Source organism: Lampris incognitus, chromosome 11 (assembly GCF_029633865.1).
Source record: "Lampris incognitus isolate fLamInc1 chromosome 11, fLamInc1.hap2, whole genome shotgun sequence".
In the NCBI taxonomy this organism is placed as follows: domain Eukaryota; kingdom Metazoa; phylum Chordata; class Actinopteri; order Lampriformes; family Lampridae; genus Lampris; species Lampris incognitus.
The window spans coordinates 11,649,099-11,668,526 of NC_079221.1; the positions used below are offsets into that span (position 1 = coordinate 11,649,099).

The following is a 19,428-nucleotide window of genomic DNA, read 5'->3' on the forward strand; positions in this document are numbered from 1 at the left end:
ACAGGCTTGTCCCTGTTCTGTGATGTCATCCAGTGGATGAGTGGCTGGCGGCTGCGATGCGCATGTATGCAGTCCGCTGCCCCAACCCATCACGGCGAACCGCGCTTGACAGCTTGCCAGGTTGGAGGAGGGAAACACACACTCACATACACACACACACACACGCACACACACACACACACACACACACACACACACACACACACACACACACACACACGCGCCACACAGGAGAGGAAACCAGACCCGCTGAATTTCCACAAGCCAGGCGTCATCCGCATCCACCCGAGGAAGAAGGAAGGAAGCGAGGAAGAGCGAGGAAGGAGGGATCTTTCTCCGTACAGCTCCCCCCCCCCCATGCGTCCTTCTGGATTAATGATGGTTTTGTTTTAACGCCCCGATGACAGCGTAACCGGGCCAGGAGCTATTTAACACACACACACACACACACACACACACACACACACACACACACACACACACACACACACACACACACACACCGCCGCTTGGTTGGATCGGATCCGTTGTGACTGGTCATGAATTCGGCGGAGCAGACGGTGACATGGCTGATTACGCTCGGGGTGCTGGAGTCGCCGAAGAAGACCATCTCGGATCCCGAAGCCTTCCTGCAGACCTCCCTCAAAGATGGGGTGGTCCTGTGCAGACTGCTGGAGCGGCTCAGCCCGGGCTCCACGGACAAAGTAAGGGCAAATCGTGCGGCTCGTCCGCCTCAAAACAGCCGCCCGCCCCGCCGGCGCGTCGGTGGCGGCGGCGGCGGCACGACGCGGCGTGGTTCCCCCGTCTTCTCTCTGCCCAGTGGCGCGTGAAGATTGGACCACTGTTCTTTTGTAGGTCACGGGAGCGCGGGGGTTATTGTCTCTGAAACAGCGGCGAACGGCCGCACGTATATGTCAGCGCGAGGCAGACAGGGGGGTTGTTTGTGTTCCCGTGCGCGGCCATACGCGTGTAATACAAGCGAATGAGACATAGACGATCGCTGGTAATAGAACGCTATAACGCTCCAATAATGGATCCCGGGTATCAATGCTTCTGCAGTAGCCTACAGGGCTGTGTGTACTGGGCCGTGTTTAAAGGCCACGTCAAACACCATAAAATGTATATTTAACCTCAGTTGATGTGCGTGTTGGTTATATATGGGCTACGGAACACGGTGTGATCCGGATCAGACAGCCAGGGATGCCTGGCTGTCTGTACACAGACCATAAGAGTGGGCCGCCATTGACTGCAAAGGCGATGATAGACCCTCTCCTTATTTAAAGAAACAGCGCAGTTTGTCCGTGTCAACGTATATACTGACATAGCCTTTAGTTTAGAGACTTCCCTAAAGGAGGCAATGTTTCCCCAAAACAGGTGCTGGGCCGGGGACGGCGCACAACCAGCAACCTTCAGTGCTGAAGGCTCTTCGTTATTTTGCATGCCGGTTTCACTTTCACATAGCCTGCATGCAGAATAACTGTCCTCTCATTCGTCCTCATCGGCTTAGTCGCTAGCTGTTGTATAATTTGTCTAAATTATCTACTTTTCCCACAATGCCATACGCGAGAGTACCACGACGATGCTTCAGAAAGCGTGTTTGAGTAAAATAGGTGAAAACTCACGTGAGTGACTTCAGTGTGACAAAGTCAGTAGAGTTCATGCCAAGCAGTTGATCTACTTTTTCTGTTTATTAACTTTACTCCTATACCCTTTGGGGTATCGTTATATATATATATTTTCATTTGCATGTAAACGCTTTAAGAAGATACCCCCAAAACGTGGGTATTCTGCAGCTACAGGCCCATGGCATGCCTCGAACACAGCTTGCTCATTTTATCGAACAATGCATGTAAACCGAATATGTTTTGGTTTGTGCAGATACTTTGCACACGCGAGCCTCTTGTGTAGGCCATTTTCTGTTGAAGTCGGAATGTTCTGCGTTCAAACGTGTGAGAGGTCGTGAAAGTGTCACGAAAAGCGCACCACAACATCTCCATCGTAGCCCTTTGAAACCACCGTGCTCCAACAGCAGACTGGTTTCGCTTCCAGCTTGTGTCGCCGCTGCAGGTTTTTTTAAGACAGTCTGTTCTCATCCTGTGCAACCCGGGTGTTATTTTCATAGTTTTTGCCATCGTGCATATCAGTCAGGAGATCGTTTTACTCACCGGCTCCCTTGTGGAGAGCTTGGATGTTAGACCCAACAGCATCGGAGCACAAGCCTGAAATCTGCCCTTTTCAAAAAACAAAACAAAGCAAAAAACAAAAACACTGTCTCAGTTAGACTGTGTACATAATTTCACATTTGTGTGTGACTTCTCAGGCAGTCACTTCAAGCTATAGTAAGTATAGGCTGCTCATCTGTGCAAGGTAAACCAGGAAGTAGATCACCACTGTTGATGATATCGGACGTTACGGATAAAAACTGTTCGCTTGCTCTTTTTTGTTCACTTCCACATACATGGTTCGGATCAGCGGTTCTTAAACTTTTTGGCGCCGGGTACCCCATACAGGGGAGAAAGTTTTCCAAGGACCCCCTCATAATCGTAACACCGATTGAGCTAAAACTAAATGCTAAAACTTTTCAACCTAAATGCTTCAGACCTGTTTCATAGTGATGAACAGAAACACGTTTCAATTTGAATCATGTTAATACCACATACTCCCTCTGGGTGGCAGTAATGGGCACTATGCTTGTTTTATCGGCGCAACTGGTCCCCATGTAGACACGCACTTTTTAATGATACCGCACAATTTTATAATTTATAGCAAAATATTCCACGAACCCCCTGGCTATGGGTCTCGGACCCCACTTTGAGAACCACTGATTTAGATAATGGGATTGAATTAGACTTGTTGAAACATGTCTGACGCTCGTGTTCTGTTGTCCCTTAAGACACCGAAGCTGAGTCCGGCGGTGGTCCCGTGTCCAAAATCTCCAAAATGAAGTCAGTGAGCGACATGATATTATAACGTGCATGAATAAGTAGACACGTTGGTCCTTAACTAGCGGGTAGGGCTCTTCAGTCGAGTGGTTAACGTTGTCGCTTGCGGAATGGGAGATACGGGTTCGCGACCCGGCTGTGGCGACGGGTAACGGACTGCCCCCCCCCCGAATTCGCTACAATATTATAACGGACGTGCCTGATGGCAAACAGTATGTAAACAAGATCCAGGTTGTAAAAAAAGCGGAATTATCCTTTAACCCTCCTCCGTGGCCATTTGAAGATGCCACGTTGCTCAATTACGTCATCAAAATAAGGTATTTAAATATACTGTTTAGGCGTTTACTGAGATTGATTTCAGAATTAGAATTATTCATTTCAGATTTCAGATGAAAAGTTTCTTATTCATTTTAAAATACATATATATTAAACACAGCAATTGTACAACACTATCACAACAAGAAAAACATGAAATAAGATAAAATAAAACAACTAAAGGGGGACATCAATAATCACAACAGAAGCTATTTTGTTATGTACTTGTTCACACACAGTCTGGTCTTAAAGGTGTGGCATAAACAATTCAGTTTGCCCAGTTTTCAACAAACTTGTCTGAGTTTTTAAATGATAAATTAACTTCTCATTACTAAAACACCACTAGTACACAGTCCGAATTCGTTAATGACTTTATTTCACAGTCTAATGTTTGTCATTAGGCGTGTCCTTTGTAGATTGCGAAGGCCGAACCGAGCGTTGTTAAAGGAGATGTCTGGTATGGCGTCCGGGTAGTGTGGTAGTCTATTCCGTTGACTACCAACACGGGGATCGCCGGTTCGAATCCCCGTGTTACCCCCGGCTTGGTCGGGCGTCCCTACAGGATTCGGCTTCGTAGACCGCGAAGGCTGCACCCTCCGAAGGATGCAGACCCTGAGTTGGGAAAATTGGCCGTGTCTGCGGGTGGGAAGCCGGATGTGGGTGTGTCCTTGTCGCTGCACTAGCGCCTCCTCTGGTCAGTCGGAGTGCCTGTTGGGGGGGGACTGGGGGGAATAGCGTGATCCTCCCACGTGCTACACCCCCCTGGCGAAACTCCTTGCTGTCAAGTGAAAAGCGGCTGGCGACTTCACCTGCACTTCACATGTGGTAGTCTGCACTTTGCAGCCCTCCCCGGATCAGCAGAGGGGGTGGAGCAGCGACCGGAACGGCTCGGAAGAGTGGGGTAATTGGCTAAGTACAATTAGGGAGAAACTACTACTACTACTTTTGGCTGCTCCCGTTAGGGGGTCGCCACAGCGGATCATCCGTTTCCATTTCTTCCTGTCTTCTGCGTCTTCCTCTGTCACACCAGCCACCTGCATGTCTTCCCTCACCACATCACAATTAGGGACAAAAAGGGAGGAAAAACATTTTTTTTTTGAAAGTAATGTCTGGCGTACGGAAATTTCCTATTTGCGTCATAAAGCAGCGCTCTTGTCGCCTAGCAACCTTGACAGCGGCAGTTGACAATTTATTTTAACGAAAATTTCAAGTTTTACGGCCCCTTCGTTTTTTAACATTTGTATCGTTCGCTGTTCGAGTGAGTTGAAACCCAATGCGTACAATTAAAAGTGTAATCGTCAGTCGCTGCTGGAGTTGAAGACGCCATTTTCTTGTGGAATCGTCTACGGCGCGCAATGAATCTTGGGATAGGTTGGGCCGCGAAGGATCCATCCGTAGTGTCCTTACAAACCTAAGTGTCCTGACAGCGTGATTTTTTTTCGTACCCGTTTTCCGGGAACTCTGCCTCTGATTGGCTAGTACTCGTTGCCTCCGTTGATTAGGTTGGTTAAGGTTAGGGATAGGGTTAGCCAATCAGAGATAGAGTAGGGGCGGGTCTTCCCGGAACCCAGCCGAACGCTCTCTCAACGAGTACTAGCCACATTTCTCGGCTGCATTTGAAGTAGTCTTCGGAATGGGCCAGCCTTGGCGCGCCGCGGTGACGTAATCGGTCTTCAAATCCTTGGAATGCTACGTTCAGACCAAAGGCGGCGAGAGAGTTGGCGCCGCTTTGTTCGCCCGTGTTTGGCCGCCAGCTCCGCCAGGTGTGTTCGCGAATTCGCTGTGTTGACGTCACAACAAGCAGTCTAGTTACACCAACGCTGCTAGCAAGTTTGCTAGACCGCACACAACAAATACCACACACGAGCAGTTTGTGTTTACTTGTGATCATCATGGCTGAGCGACAGAGATCAGTTGCGGCGGCTCTGCTTTATATCAACTTGCGCCGCCGAAACCGGCGTCGGCGTTCTGTCTGGGTTCATAGCATACACCGGAGACGTGCCCAGCTTGGCGAATTTGACCGGCTCGTTCAGGAGTTGCGTTTGGACGGCATCCGAAAAGAATTCTGGGTAGGGGGCGTGTATTCTTTCCCAACACGGAGGCGGGGTCTAACCCTACTGGAAGGTGATTGGCTATCGCCTGGCGAAATATTCGCCAGAGTTAGACATTTTTGAACTCCCGCGAAGGCGCGTTCTTCGCTCGATTCGCCCAATTCGCGCCGCCCGTAATTTCGCCGCGAATTATTCCGCCGCCCAAACAATTCGCGCCGCCTTTGGTCTGAACGTAGCGGAAGGATGCGGCCGCTGAATAGGAACACAGCATAATATTGAGCAGAGGCCAGATTCATGATGAGGTCATCGCATCTGAAGAGTTTTATAAAGGCGAATGATTGGAGAATTTTGGGTTATGGACACGATTAATGGCAAATTAAAGGCCCGTTGTTTTATCCTTGAAATCGCCAGCTTTACCACTCAACTTCGTAGAATGTCCCGTCGACCCGTTCCCTTGAGTGTGCGTACATGCGCTGTGCATCTTCATCTTCATCTTCTTCAGTAGGGCTTTTCTACTAGCCGACGTCATTTCCCCTCAGTCCCGCAGCCCTCCGCTTCCCTGTGAGGGGTTTCTATTGAGCCTCCCGTGTTTGCAGGCGCACGCCGAAGGGGAACGAAGAATGCGTGTCGCCAAAACCAAATATTTTAAAGAACCCGCACATAACATGTTAAAATACCGAGAGACCGTTGCATAGTTCGGGAACTGCATTTTTTCTTCATCGGTGCTGCCGTTTCTCCCCCCCCCCCAGATCTACCAAGAACCGAAGAACGACGGCGAGTGCTTGAGCAACATAAAGGAGTTTCTCAAAGGCTGCGCATCGTTTCGCGTTGAGGTAAGCTCTACAAAGACTGAAGTTGGGCTTTCTTGTGCTTTATGTTGGAGGCATTCTTTTCGAAAGCTAGCGGATTTACGATATGTTTGACTATAGAGATATAGGCACAATAAACAATGGGGACTCGGAGGGGACGGAGGGAGCCCTGACAGGGGGAGGAGTGTGATCTGGAAGCCGTGAACAATCGCCCGTCGGCCGGTTGAGAGCGACTCTTGTTTGTTCAGTGCTTTGCGGGGCCCTGGTGTCAATGAGCTATGCATAATAACCTTCTAATGAGACGAAATATGTATGTTAATGCGTGTATCGCCTCACTGTAATCAAAGCAGGCGCATTTCATTTGTCCTTTGATTTTTTTCACTGTTTCCAATTTGCTTGCTGGTCCTTGGTCCCTAGATTACGCTTGTGCTCTTTAATAAATGCAAAGCTTTGTCCCCAGGATCATGCATAGCGTTATTGTCACATCCAGTTCACTATGGCCGCTTTATGAACCATTTTAAGGTTTAAAATCTAGCTATATATGCTATAAAACTATAGAGCCGGGTAAACATAGTTATGACATTGTAATTACAGCGTTTTTGTATGGTTTGAGGCCTAAACATGTTACTGGATGGAAGACCTCACCCCTGCAGGCCTAATGAGTCTGTGGATACTGCACATACTGTTCTCTGGGCTGTAGCTGAGGCCATGGCAATACATCCACCGTCTTCAGCTAATTGAGGACGCCGCAAAGTTTAAGGCCATGTCAGCGCATAGAGGGGTCATTGAACCCACCCAAATGGACAATAACAGCCCAGTGTTCCCCAGCGTGGACTCTCCTTACTGAGGCTACAGCTGCCGAAGAAGAGGTCGAGATGAACTCTGAGCATTCACTGTCATACAGAGGATGTAAATGAGGCCCTTTTTAATACTAATGATATAGAAAACAAATGCACCAACACAAAATGAGCCATTCACATGATTTGACTGGTAAAAACATGTTTGCTTTGGCCCAGTCAAAACAAACGTGTTTTGGGATGGGTGTTGGCAAACTGTGTTGGACAATAATTGGCCCTTTTGTTGATTGAAAAAAAAGTCCAGCTCTGTATATATGGTTATTGGATTTATGTCACAGCGGATGCTCAACCTTTACTCTGCTCCCAGCTCCTCTTTTCTTTAACTGTCCCCCATCCATGTCTGCTCCTTTATGTAATGATGGTCTGTGTCTTAAGGAGATATCTTGGACACTTGTCTTAAGGAGATATTTTGAACAGTACAAAAATGCTGTAATTGCAATGTCATAACTATGCTGCTGCAATTTCACTGTCTTTCCCTAAGCTTTTTACTTATTTGGGTACACAGTGCCGCATTTGAGAATGCGTGCGAGTGAATGATTGCATGAGTGAACCAGGCAGGAAAGGATTACAGTAGATTGGGACATGGCGGTCCTCCTGCACACCATCTGTAGAACATGGCAGAGATGGACCTTCTCCAGATCTAAAGGCACTGCTGGCTCCAACTGCAGGTAGTTAGTTGGGGCAGCAGATTAGAGCGGTGGGTTTGCTACACTGAAAGCGATGGAGAGGGAGAGACAGTGCTTTTGCAGTGCTGACCCGCTTCTTTTTGATGCGTGTAAGCCAGTTGTTTGGCTGATGCCAAGGTTGCTGGCCTTGCAACGTTTGTATGACCAGTTGTGCTGTTTCATTTGGGACTTGTGATCTATTTAGATGGGAATTCAGATCTGTCCTCAAGCTTAGACATTAACCACAGGTTAGACATTTGGACAGCTGTTTTTAGTGACCCCAAAACCTAATCAGTTTGGGCACAAGAAATGCCCCCCCCCCCCAATCACTCAGGAATAAGTAACTTCATTCTCCATCCACCCTGGGAGAGACCACTTATCCATCTGTCTAGATCAGGGGTGGCTAACCATGTGCCATGGAGAGCCATGTGTATGCAGGTTTTCATTCCAACCCGACTCCACACCAGGTGATTTCACTGATACATTCTTCCTCTTTGGTTGAAGGCTTGCTAATCAGTGAAATCACCTGGAGTGGAGTCGGGTTGGAATGAAAACCTGCATACACATGGCTCTCCATGGCACATGGTTAGCCACCACTGGTCTAGATTGATGGAAGGTGCTGAAACCTTTGCCAACACCAGTAAAAATAAGGGCTGGGAGAAGCATTTTAAGGCATTGGCAACAGCTTCAGTTCACAGTACATGTAATCCATGAAAACTGTAATTTGTTACTGAGACTAAGAGTAGGTTGACATATAGCTGGGCGATAGATTAATGTAATATCAATATTGTGATATGAGACTAGATGTATTATGGGGTTGTGGTTCTGGCAATATGGGGATATAACTCAAGTGTTGTCATTCCCTGGTCTTAAAGGCTGCATTACAGTAAAGTGAGACAATTTTCTTAACTTATTCCACTGTTTCAGCTGAGTGAAATGAACAGTGAATGTCTGTACCTGCCTGGTCAGCTTATCCACATTACTAATGATCATTTATCAACATTTCCTTGCATGTAAATATCTTCATTAGAGCAACAGTAGTCGTCCCCAAATCTTCACATTGACATCAAGGTATTCAGTCAAAAATATCTTGATTCTTGATTTTGATTTTGTCAGTATCGCCCAGCCGTAGATTGAAGTTTACATGAGTATTCTCTGTTCTTACATATTCTGTTTAAAACGGCTGCATGTAAACCTCATCACTATCCCACACGCAGCCGATGGTGACATTCGCTTGCTAAACTCTGTTTACATGGTAGTGTATCGTGTCCTGCTGAGGTACACCTCATTTCAAAGTTTGATGTTAATCTGTCACTTCTCAGAGAGAGTGTGTTTACTTGTCTCCATCCAGTGCAAGGACAACAGAAGGTCAGCCGCAGAAGAGTGTTGGTAGGATTCAGTCGAGCAGGATCTTATTGTCTTGCTCAAGCAGTCATTAGCAGGACCGATGCTGATCGGTGTAACTGCATGCTAACTCATCTTAGCATGTTGCCGATTGATATTGATGTGAGCAGGTATGTGGAATACCCTTTCAATTTAAAGGGACTATTTGTAATATTTTGGCTCTCCTGAAGCATAAAAGGACCGGTAAACCACAGCAGGAGGGACTGAGTGGTAGTGAGCAACTTCTCAGTATTTTTTTTCTGTAATTTACTTAATATTCATCTGTTTATTATTTTATCAGTGGCACAATGGCGCAGTGGTTAGCGCAGTAGCTTCACAGCAAGAAGGTCCTGGGTTCGAGTCCCAGGGTAGTCCAACCTTGGGGGTCGTCCCGAGTCGTCCTCTGTGTGGAATTTACATGTTTTCCCCGTGTCTGCGTGAGTTTCCTCCGGGTGCTTCGGTTTCCTCCCACAGTCCAAAGACATGTAGGTCAGGTGAATCGGCCTTACTAAATTGTCCCTAGGTGTGAATGTGTGTGTGTGTGTGTGTGTGTGTGTGTGTGTGTGTGTGTGTTGGCCCTGTGATGGTCTGGCAGCCTGTCCAGGGTGTCTCCCCGCCTGCTGCCCAATGACTGCTGGGATAGGCTGCAGCATCCCTGCGACCCTGAGAGCAGGATAAGCGGTTTGGATAATGGATGGATGGATGGAAAAACACAGTGTTTTATGTTGTTGCTTGATGCTCTAAAGACTCACTGCAAACTGGTATCAGCTGAGGGTGTCCGAGACTGGCAGAGGTCATAAAACGTGCGCTCTGCTCCATTTCTATCTGAATTAGTTTGTCCTGTCTTTTTTTATTTGTTTGTTGTTGTTGTTGTTGTTGTTCACATCGCTGAGCACTAGAGGTCAGCACCCAGGCACAAATTATACACACCCTCTTCAAGCCTGTGCGCTTACTCATTTAGACTAGTGTGGTCTTGTATCAGTATTAAATCTCGTTGCAGCTTGCTGAGTCACCGGAGGTGTTGAGTTATTGATGTGTCAGCCCGCCATAAGGTGTTGTTCCCTCGCTGGGATGCAGCAGCGCCAGCAAACATGTCCCAAGCTCCGAATGTTGGTGGGCGCTCATTATCCGCTCACATAAATGTTTAATTTCAGATCAGTGTTCACATTTCTCACAGTGGCAGCGGATGAATTGCCGTTAATGGCAAACGTGCTAGGATAACTTATAACGTAACAGCCGAGCCCAGTTTCTACTTCCGGGCTCTTTTCCCTCAGGCTTAGAGAGAACCTGAGTCCCAGTGACAGGGCAGAGTGGCGTGGAAGAGGATGCTTACACATGAATACTCACCAAGGACAGGCTGACTTCCAAGAAGTCCTGGAGGGATATGGACTAGACTGCTTCCTTTGAGACAGGACAGTCCATGTGTGTGTATACACACATGCGCATACTCACACACATGCACACCCTTCCTGAAGGCATATTTGTAATCAGAGCGGAAGATGGAGTCTCGTGTCTGAGGGTCGCATTCGTTCAGCCTCAGAAGCAATAACACTGAGAGGAACCCATCACGGGGGCTATTAATACAGGAAGAGGGGCAACACAGAGTCGTCTGCGATGGGAGTTATAATCCCTGCCACTCATCTTAATTAATAGGCTTCTCGGGTAATGGCGGGCGTACTGCGTACATCCTCACATGCAAGTGGGCAGGAGACGTAAGCGGCCATTGCAATCTGTATAACCTCTTGAAACAATAGTTCTTCACATATCCAGTGCTGTCCAAGCATCCAGGATTTCTGTGTCTGGCGTCCAGCGTCTTTTTATTAACCTTGTGCTTTACGATGCCTTGTTATCATGAAGTCACGAAACGTTTATTTCTAAATTGTCCACCATATTGTCTCTCTTAACTGTTACACACCTGTCACACCCATCTGTCTGTATGGGAAGTGGGATCCCTCTTATGATGCTCTTTTAGTGGTTTATCCCGTTTTGTTTTGTTTTTTTTTCCTGGGAAGTTTTCCCTCACCTCAGCTGAGGGTCGGAGTATAGGGGGGGTCGTTTACTGTCTCTGCTGTGTTTAATATGAATCCCTGTGAGACCCCAGCTGTGATTGAGGATGCTATAAATACACTTGAAATGTGCATCTTTCAAGTTTGCATACCACAGGAGATTATCACTGTAAATGTATTCTGGCTTTTTTATGTTTTTATAGCCAGAACGCCTCAGTACCAGCAGCAGAGCTGTGTTTCTGTTGAACCATCAATGTGTTTCGCCCACTGCTTCAGTCAAGATAACAAGACTTATCGATTGGCTGCCGGGCTCTCGTTCCACAGCCAAGTGATGACACAGCCGCGCCTCACTGTGGATTCAATAAGGTTTTTTTTTTTTTAGAAAGGAAGTGAGCTGCCGATGACTGGTACATGTGCTGATGCGCTCTTTCTCTCTGCGTCTCTCTCTCCCGTAGCCGTTTGAGGCCAGTGATCTGCTGCTGGGCCTGAACTTCTCGAAGGTGCTGAGCAGTCTGGTCGCCCTCAACAAAGTTACCGCAGGTGAGTCAAAATTGTGTATGTGTGTGTGTCAGGGGGTGTGGGAGTGGTGTTCAGAAAGTCATGGGTGCCGTGATGGTGAGTGTATTTTTTTTTATGACTAAATTTTTTTGTTATTTTTCAAAATTTTCCATAACGTCACAACATAATAAATGACAGAAAACTGTACGTAAGCCCAGGAAAAGATATTAATTATTAATAAATATACACACCGACTAGCCAAAACATTAAAACCACTGACAGTTGAAGCGAATAACACTAATAGTCTTGTTGCAGTGGCACCTGTCAAAGGGTGGGATATATTAGGCAGCAAGTGAACGATCAGTTCTTGAAGTTGATGTGTTGGAAGCAGGAAAAATGGGCAAGTGTTAGGATCTGAGCAACTTTGACAACAGCCAAATTTTGATGGCTAGAGGACTGGGTCAGAGCATCTCCAAAATGCCAGGTCTTGTGGGGTGTTCCTGGTATGCAGTGGTCAGTATCTACCAAAAGTGGTCCAACCAGTATACCGACGACAGGGTCATGGATGCCGAAGGCTCATTGATGCGTGTGGGGAGCGAAGGCTAGCCCGTCTGGTCTGATCCCACAGAAGAGCTACTGTAGCTCAAATTGCTGAAAAAGTTACTGCTGGTTATGATAGACGGGTGTCAGAACACACAGTGCATCACAGCTTGCTGCGTATGGGGCTGCATAGCCAGACCAGTCAGAGTGCCCATGATGACCCCTTACCACCCCCGAAAGCACCTACAATGGGAACGTGAGCATCAGAACTGGACCATGGAGCAGTGGAAGAAGGTGGCCTGGTCCGATGAATCACATTTTCTTTTACATCATGTGGACGTGTGCATCGTTTGCCTGGGGAAGAGATGGTACCAGGATGCACTATGGGAAGAAGGTAAGCTGGTAGAGGCAGTGTGATGCTCTGGGCAATGTTCTGCTGGGAAACCTTGGGTCCTGGCATTCATGTGGATGTTACTTTGACACGTACCACCTACCTGAACATCGTTGCAGACAAAGTACACCCCTTCATGGCAACGGTATTCCCTGATGGCAGTGGCCTCAGGTGGTTTTAATGTTTTGGCTGATCGGTGTGCATGTGTGTGTGTGTGCGCCTGTGTATATATCAAACTACAGGGGTAGTAAGCCTACGTCACCACACAAAGACGAGTTAAGCAATGATGGGGTGTATTTATATTCTGCCCTTTGCCCAGATATCGGCGTGGGTAGTGACTCTGTCTGCGCGCGTCACTCCTCGGCGCTCCGCATCAAGTCGTTTGAATCGCTGTCCTCCCAGTCCTCTTTGGGGCGATCCTCGAAGCTGCTGCACAGCCAGTTCCGCAGTTTGGTAAGATTTCACACTCACACTCAACTGTCGCAGGAACAGAACCGCTCAGTTTACGTAAACATCCAAAGAGTCATCTGCATTAGATCCCCATAGACCACACAACCAGAAGAAGAATTCTGTTTAAAAATAAGTCGTCTGCTGCCTGGGACAAGTGTCGTCCTTGCTCCCACTACAGAAGATGTCTTGGCATCGAAGGGAAACTTAAACTGAAATGTTCCTGTTAGAATTTTTTCAAGAAATAAAAGCATGTCTGGTTGTGGAAATAATGAGTGATAAACTCGGCCAAAAAGATTCCATCTTAACACATTTGACAGTTAAACTCTTCCGGTTGACTGCTGGATTCTGGAGCCTGCCGTCATCTTTCATTCAATTTGATTATTTTCCGTTTCCTGTCTCGTGCCCTTTGTGTTGCCCCTTGCTTCTCACCTCCCTCCTGTCTCTTCTGCTCAGGACATGTCGGAGAACAGCGGACAGCAGCTGGTGAAGGCGCGCTTCAACTTCCAGCAGACCAATGAGGATGAGCTCACCTTCACCAAGGGAGAAATCATCAACGTGACTCGCCAGGAGGAGGGCGGCTGGTGGGAGGGGACGCTCAATGGCAAGACAGGCTGGTTCCCCAGCAACTACGTGCGAGAGGTCAAAGGTTGCGGTGGGTACCCTCGCTAGCTTAAGGGAGGATTTGGAGTCTGACACTCAAACATGAAGATAATTCCCGTTACGAGCCCATTTTCATGTGACATTTTCTCTTTAGAGCTTAAATAGGAGTCAGCAAGTACAAGGATTTGTCTTTTTTTTATATCCTGGATCTGGGCAGTAAGGAAAATATTATCACAACAGTCAAAGGGAACTTTATGTAATATCAGTATATCTCCTTACTTATGTGAAAATGCCATATTTGAGAATCCAACTGAGGTTCATCACATTGAATTGTTTGGTAATGTATGGTATAATACAAAACCAAAACCAGTTTTCAAATAATACTCCCTCAGATATTTCAGACCTCATTTTGTGAGAACTTTGGGGTAATAGAGTCTTATTGTAATTCATTTAGACAACAAAATGACTATTTGAATTTCCTCCTGATACAATTCCACTGAACAATGACAAACGTTATAGATATTGCAATATTTTCTAACATTTCTGTATAAGTAGAACCCTAAATTGTCTTCTCTCTCATTACAGACAAGCAAGTGTCCCCCAAGTCTGGAACCCTTAAGAGCCCCCCTAAAGGCTTTGACACCACAGCAATCAGCAAGACGTACTACAACTTGGTAAAGACCCAGCTCGCCGCTGTTCTCAAGCCAGCTGTCCGCTCAGCTGTCTAAATTCTGCTTCTAATCTCCCGATTCGCCCCCTCTGTGGTTGTTTTGATAAGCAAACGTTGCTTTTGATGTTTTTTGGCCCTCGGTTCCTCGTTCCGAAAAGCCATGTCCTAGTTCTCTTTGTGCGCTCATGTGCTCGACATCTGTATACGCCCCAGGTTTATAAAGGGAGAGCAGCCAGTAAGTAATTGCGTAGCGTTGCCAGCTGTATGAGCTCTCTGTCTCTTTCAAGCCTCTCTTTGTGTTGTCGCTGTCTTTGCCGTGTTTTTCTCTTGCGCTTTCCTCCTGTATTGGTTTCAGAGAGTAGTTCTGATACTCCCTGCAGGAAGGTGTGGTGTGTTTTCGGAGGGCTGAAGTTTCTTGGGCAGGCATCTCTCTGCCTCCGCGGGAGCCGACAGACTGCAGGGTGTGTCCTGTAGTGTTTGGCAGATTGCTCCAACAATCTTGGATAACAATCACCATTCGAAAAAAGAGATGTATCGTTGTCAGATTAACTTCCTGAGTATTTGCGTCTCTTTAAGTCGGGCTGAGGTGCTTTTATGTCTGTAAACTCAACCGTTGATAGTTCCAGATGATTCAGTTTGGCTGTGTATGCGATAGAGGTGTTTCACCCAGCTTTTTTATCCTGTGCTGTTCATTTTAATCTGTCTGTGTTCTTCTAAGAGAAACACTCATAGGCGTCCGGGTGGCGTAGCGGTCTTTTCTGTTGCCTACCAACACGGGGATCGGCGGTTCGAATCCCCGTGTTACCTCTGGCTTTGTTGGGTTTCCCTACAGACACAATTGGCTGTGTCTGCGGATGGGAAGCCAGATGTGGGTATGTGTCCTGGTCGCTGCACTACCGCCTCCTCTGGTCTGTCGGGGTGCCTGTTCGGGGGGGTCGGGACTAGGGGGAATAGCGTGGTCCTTCCACGTGCTACATTCCCCCCCTGGTGAAACTCCTCAATGTCAGGTGAAAAGAAGCGGCTGGTGACTCCACATATATCGGAGGAGGCATGTGGTAGTCTGCAGCCCTCCCCGGATTGGCAGAGGGGGTGGAGCAGCGACCGGGACGGCTCAGAGGAGTGGGGTAATTGGCCGGATACAATTGGGGAGGAAAAAAAAACACTCATGCATCGTCAAATTATGAGTCCTAACAGATAAGCTATTCACATTGTAACCTGAGGAGTTTGGTCCATAGGTTGAAAAATATTTTTAGAGGCGAGTTTTTGAATCGATTTCGACCAGTTAGAACTCCTTCGCGTTGAAAGGAGCCAGTTGAGGTGGTTAGGGCATCTGATCAGGATGCCTCCTGGGCGCCTTCCTTTGGAGGTTTTCCGGGCACGGCTGACTGGGAGGAGACGCCAGGGTAGACCCAGAACTCACCAGAGGGACTCCATGTCCAGTCTGGCCTGGGAACGCCTTGGGATCCCCCAGGAGGAGCTGGAGGGCGTTGCTGGGGAGAGGGATGTCTGGAGTGCCCTACTTAGCTTGCTGCCGCCACGACCCGACCCCGCAGAAGCGGCTGAAGATGAATGAATGAATGAATGAACCAGTTAGAACACCAGTTCATCTTACTTCTGTGTCGACAAAATTGCAACTTTTAATACGGATTTTAAGTTTCATTATAAATTAAGACCAAGTTTAGCCATTACATGCTGTTAGAATTTTTATGAGATCTTTCAGTTAAACTTGCTAAAAGCCTGGAAAAGTTAAAAGAAGATTAATCAGCATTTGTTCCTCTTAATATGCGACGAACTTGCACACTCATTTTAGTGCTCACTGGATGTTTAATGAACTTTTAAAACATGTGAAATGGTGAATGGTGGCTTTCAACTCTGTCTATTAAAAAACCTTTGGTCAAGTAATATTTCTCTCTCCTGATTTTTACCTTGCAAAATTTCCAATAAGCTTCACTGAATTAAACTTGGTAATTCTCCCAAAAGGGAGGATTTTGAAGTCAAAGTTGTATTTCAAACCTGGTTTTCTTTTTTCTTTTTTGCTGCAGGTGTTGCAGAACATTTTAGAAACCGAGACAGAATACTCCAAAGACCTCCAGAGTCTCCTCACAAACTACCTGCGGTCTCTTCAGAGCACAGACAAGTATGACCCAGGGCTTCTCCTGTACAGCCGGTTAACTTATTTTTGTAGGGACGGTACATGACGCCTTGCAGCATTCAAGCTTACGCACTGGCACAAAACAACAAAGCTGACTTTTGTCTTTTTGAATAATAATTACAATCATGAATATGGTACCGTTTTGTTAAACTTAAAGGGCCATGCCAGTGTTTTGCATGTTTTTGCCCATTAACTCTAAATCGTGTATTCTTTTGTTTACACGATTTGTATAATGAAAAAAAAATTTTTTTTGTAGAGAATATTTGCAGGCTGAAATTTTATTTGAATTTCAACGGCTGCCTGGAGCATTGGAAAAATGCATTAAAAAAAAATCTAAAAAACTGCGGCATGCTTTGCAAAATGGTCGCCAGAAATGTAAAGTATCCATGATTTGTTGTAAATGGGCTAAAACATTAAAAACCACTGGTATGGTGTTTTATGACGCGCAGAGGGATGCATCATAATTGCAGTGGTTGTTGAAAACTCCACTTCTCAGTGATCCTTTTGAAACTGAACAGAGTTGCGGGTGGTGTGTCAGCACCTTCCCCACTGCCAAACAGGAAAAGATGTGGCTTCCTGAGTTATATCTATTGATGTTGTCCTATCTGTTGGTGAAGATGAGTTTATCATTCAAATCTGCTCAGTAGCCACAAAACTCCAAGTCATCTTCATATTTGCTGCTAGCTTCTTTATTCTTTAGCGTTTGGCTGCTATACAACGCTTCATTGCCGCACAGTTTTTCCTGGGAAAGTCTGACCCAACAGTAGCCATTGAAGTTAACATTGGAAAAAAGCATTCATAATATAAATCAGGAGAGACATAGTGAATGAAGTAAAGATAATTATATATTATAACAGTTGATTAAGTGGAAATGAATACGTTTTAAGAAAGACTTGGGCGCTTAGACTTAGAACAGGGAGACTTTTATTTTTTTAATCGAGGGTCATCAGCTCTGAGCAGTAGCGTAACGAATCCCTGCATGGATTCCAGACACTGGTGCTGGCAGCTGATGACTTCTGCTGAGATGATAGATAGATATTCCGGTTCTTCTTGCCAAGTCTCAGTCTGGGGCACAGACAGCAGTATTAACCCTAACATGCATGTCTTTGATGGTGGGAGGAAACTGGAGCAAACGTGGGAAGAACATGCAAACTCCACACAGAAAGGCCCTGGGACGGCCTGGGGTTGGAACCCAGGACCTTCTTGCTGTGAGGCAACGGTACTAACCACTGGGTCACCGTGCTGCCATGTAAGGCTGATGAGGCTGATGAGGAGATGAAACTTGTGATCTGTGGACTAGGCAGTGATGGCGAGGTGGAGAGGCACATATAACAGCAGCATGAATGCCTAGAGGCAGAGAGAGAAACATATTTAGAAAAGACAACAGCAAGATGATAGGCTAACCATGCAGGTGTGTTGCTGTGCTATTGTGCAGATGAGAACAGGCGATGTGATCAACTGATAACTCAATTAAAAGCCCCAGACAATGACAGTAAGGAAAAGTGAGTGAGCGTTTCTGAAAGATGAGAATGGCAGGAAATACAACTACAAGCCTATGCATGCAAAAGATAGTCTTCCTGATTGGACTTTCGCGAGAGCTCCATTTGGATATCCAGGATTAGCTAATGTCTTTGAAAGGATCAAAATGGACATCTTTTTAATGTAAATCTTTAGGATTATGAATCAAGGAAGGAATCAGAATATACAATTTGGTTCAAGTCCCACTTGGTTTCATTTTTCTTCTCCCTGTCAACATTCTCCCGTTGCCTCTGTTGTTCCCCCCCCTCCAGATTGAGCAGTTCAGACGCAGCTTTGATCCTGGGGAATCTGGAAGAGATCAGCACCTTTCAGCAGATGTTGGTCCAGTCATTGGAGGAGTGCACCAAGTAAGTCTGAGTCCTCTGCAGCAGCCCTGTGACTGCTTCACAGTGAGCATGGGGCCACCAATTGGTGAAGTGTGGTACTACAACTACACATTATCATTCTCTTCAGTATGGTATGGTTGCAGTCACGGTGGGACGTTCCCATCCCGGATACACAGGAGTGCCCCACCCAGGCGAGTAGAGTTCAAGAGGTCAAGTTTAGGGTGATGGTTAGATATTAGTTTGTGAGCACGCTCATCGTGTTGACCGATGAAAGGACTAAGGCTATGTAACTACCGCAGGATGAGGTTTGCACACCCAAAGTAACAGATGTTCCTTTGCACTCTTGGTGAGAACCCCCACTTTTCTCATTGGTTAGCATAGGAAGGCCCTGTCGGTGCCCCCGCGGCTGCAGTCAGACCATTCTCCTTTTTTTCCCTCATAATTAATGTGGGCTTACATTCACAATCATACCCATATACTCATGTTTTTCCCTATCTTGGTTGGGGAGTTTGTACAGTTATGTTTGACCAACATCTCCCGTTGATTTTTGAATTTTTTTCCCCAGACTTCAAGAGAGCCAGCAGAGGGTAGGTGGTTTCTTCCTCAACCTCATGCCCCAAATGAAGGCCCTCTATGTGGGTTACTGTTCCAACCATCCCTCAGCGGTCAATGTGCTTACCCAGCACAGGTAAGCCCCCCCTCACCTATGATCCAAATTCAGTTACATTAAACACCTTTGGCTTTTAACCAACTCCTTTATCCAAGTCCCTAATACTTGTTATGAATGCAGAAAAAGAATATTTTCAGTTCCAAACATCACAGTAGTACAGGCAACAAGGTGCAGAGTCAAAAATATCCAATGAACCACACAGTGCTCATATTTGATCTGACATTGAAGTAAGTTAGATTCAAGATTCAATAATGTATTGCCATATCCACTTTACAGTTGATTTGGAATTTGTTTCGGTGTGCTCAAAGATAACAACAGTAAACATATAACCACACAATACATATAAGGAGTGTCCACAAAAACATACTGTTACAATTATATTACAATAATTCAATTAATGCAGCCATATGGCCCAGGTGACAAAGTGCATGTGCTTAAGGAGTCTATACTTACACAATTAGTGAAGCATTTAGGATGTGGATTGCTGCAGGGTAAGTACTATTGTGGAAGTGAGATGTTCTGGTCTTAACACTGGAGTCTTACCCGAAGGGAGATGTTTGAATA

General features: G+C 46.3%; 1 protein-coding gene across 1 annotated transcript in view; it reads left to right on the forward strand.

Annotated features, from left to right (window-relative positions):
• The first annotated feature begins 476 nt into the window (after nucleotides 1-476).
• The window catches only part of arhgef7a (Rho guanine nucleotide exchange factor (GEF) 7a), a 32,370-nt gene continuing 13,418 nt past the window's right edge, over nucleotides 477-19,428 (forward strand). Inside the window, 9 exon segments of the mRNA XM_056289371.1 lie at nucleotides 477-704; nucleotides 6,058-6,141; nucleotides 11,484-11,568; nucleotides 12,777-12,910; nucleotides 13,361-13,559; nucleotides 14,093-14,181; nucleotides 16,220-16,314; nucleotides 18,120-18,215; nucleotides 18,760-18,882. Coding sequence (XP_056145346.1) covers nucleotides 540-704; nucleotides 6,058-6,141; nucleotides 11,484-11,568; nucleotides 12,777-12,910; nucleotides 13,361-13,559; nucleotides 14,093-14,181; nucleotides 16,220-16,314; nucleotides 18,120-18,215; nucleotides 18,760-18,882 — 1,070 coding nt within the window. The 5' untranslated portion in view covers nucleotides 477-539.